This window comes from Trypanosoma equiperdum (genome assembly GCF_001457755.1).
Source record: "Trypanosoma equiperdum strain OVI genome assembly, contig: ctg_629, whole genome shotgun sequence".
NCBI lineage: Eukaryota > Euglenozoa > Kinetoplastea > Trypanosomatida > Trypanosomatidae > Trypanosoma > Trypanosoma equiperdum.
In genome coordinates this window covers 1-939 of record NW_027124564.1, presented here as the reverse complement: position 1 = coordinate 939, position 939 = coordinate 1, and the positions used below count along the sequence as shown (strand labels likewise).

The 939-nt window shown below is 47.3% G+C and overlaps 1 pseudogene across 1 annotated transcript; it reads left to right on the top strand.

Annotated features, from left to right (window-relative positions):
• Positions 1-63: 63 nt before the first annotated feature.
• TEOVI_000284600:pseudogene lies at positions 64-917 on the top strand (annotated as a pseudogene). Its single transcript is given in 3 exon segments — positions 64-213; positions 215-517; positions 519-917. Coding segments are annotated over 3 exon segments (852 nt in total).
• The last annotated feature ends 22 nt before the right edge of the window (positions 918-939 follow it).

The following is a 939-nucleotide window of genomic DNA, read 5'->3' as shown; positions in this document are numbered from 1 at the left end:
CTCATCGGAATATCTTCCGTTGCAGTCCCACTGTACTTTACGGGGAAGGAAACCAATTGTCGCAAATGGGTGTTGGAAAGTAGCGTGGAAGATGTGTTACTGGAACGCTATGCGGGTTTGAAGGATATGAAACTGCATGAATTTTTGATGCAAAAGTTTTCGAACACGTACAACACAGAGAATGTGGCCCTGGATGTGTTTGTTAAGAATCCGGGAGGATTATATTTTGGATACAGGGATTCTTGGAGAAATACTGGGGCTTGATGAGTTTCAATTACTGAGGGCAGTTATTTATCTGCCCCGTAATGGAATTGAAGACATGCAACAATGGGAAGAGAATGCAACCACTCAGATAAGGGAATTTGTTGGTCCCGTAGTGAGGAGAAAACTGGATGCAGCATTGATGGCCGTCAAAAAAGCAATGATACGAGCTGCCCTAACAGCTGGTGGTGCCGAACTTAAAGGAGTGTATGAATCCATATACAATGCGACGTGGAGTTATGTGATGTCGGGTTATGATGAAGGTGGTGAGAAATTGTGGTCGAGAACCTGAGCTGTGGACGGAAAGAGTGGTGGATGTCAGCCACGGCCCGGGAACTATGAATGAACCTCTTCCTCGACGTGGTAATTTAGAGATTGCGGTGCTCACCTCGCACAAGGGTTGGCCATATAACCGGTTCCGCATTCCGCGAAGAGTAATTCAAGAGGGTGAGGAAAATCCAAAGGTCCATGTGTTTGACCGAGATGTGCACATTCGTCGAGAGGTAATGAGAGTGTGGTATCTTGTGAAGCAGAGGCTGGATTTGTGGCTGGAGTCAGGGCTGATCGAAAAACAGATTCCTTGCGTCCTCGTCGGCACTGCAGGTATTGGGAAATCAGTTGGTGTTGGCTCGTTCCTGCTCCAAAGGTTGCTGCATTACGATTCGGAGCTGTTGCGGA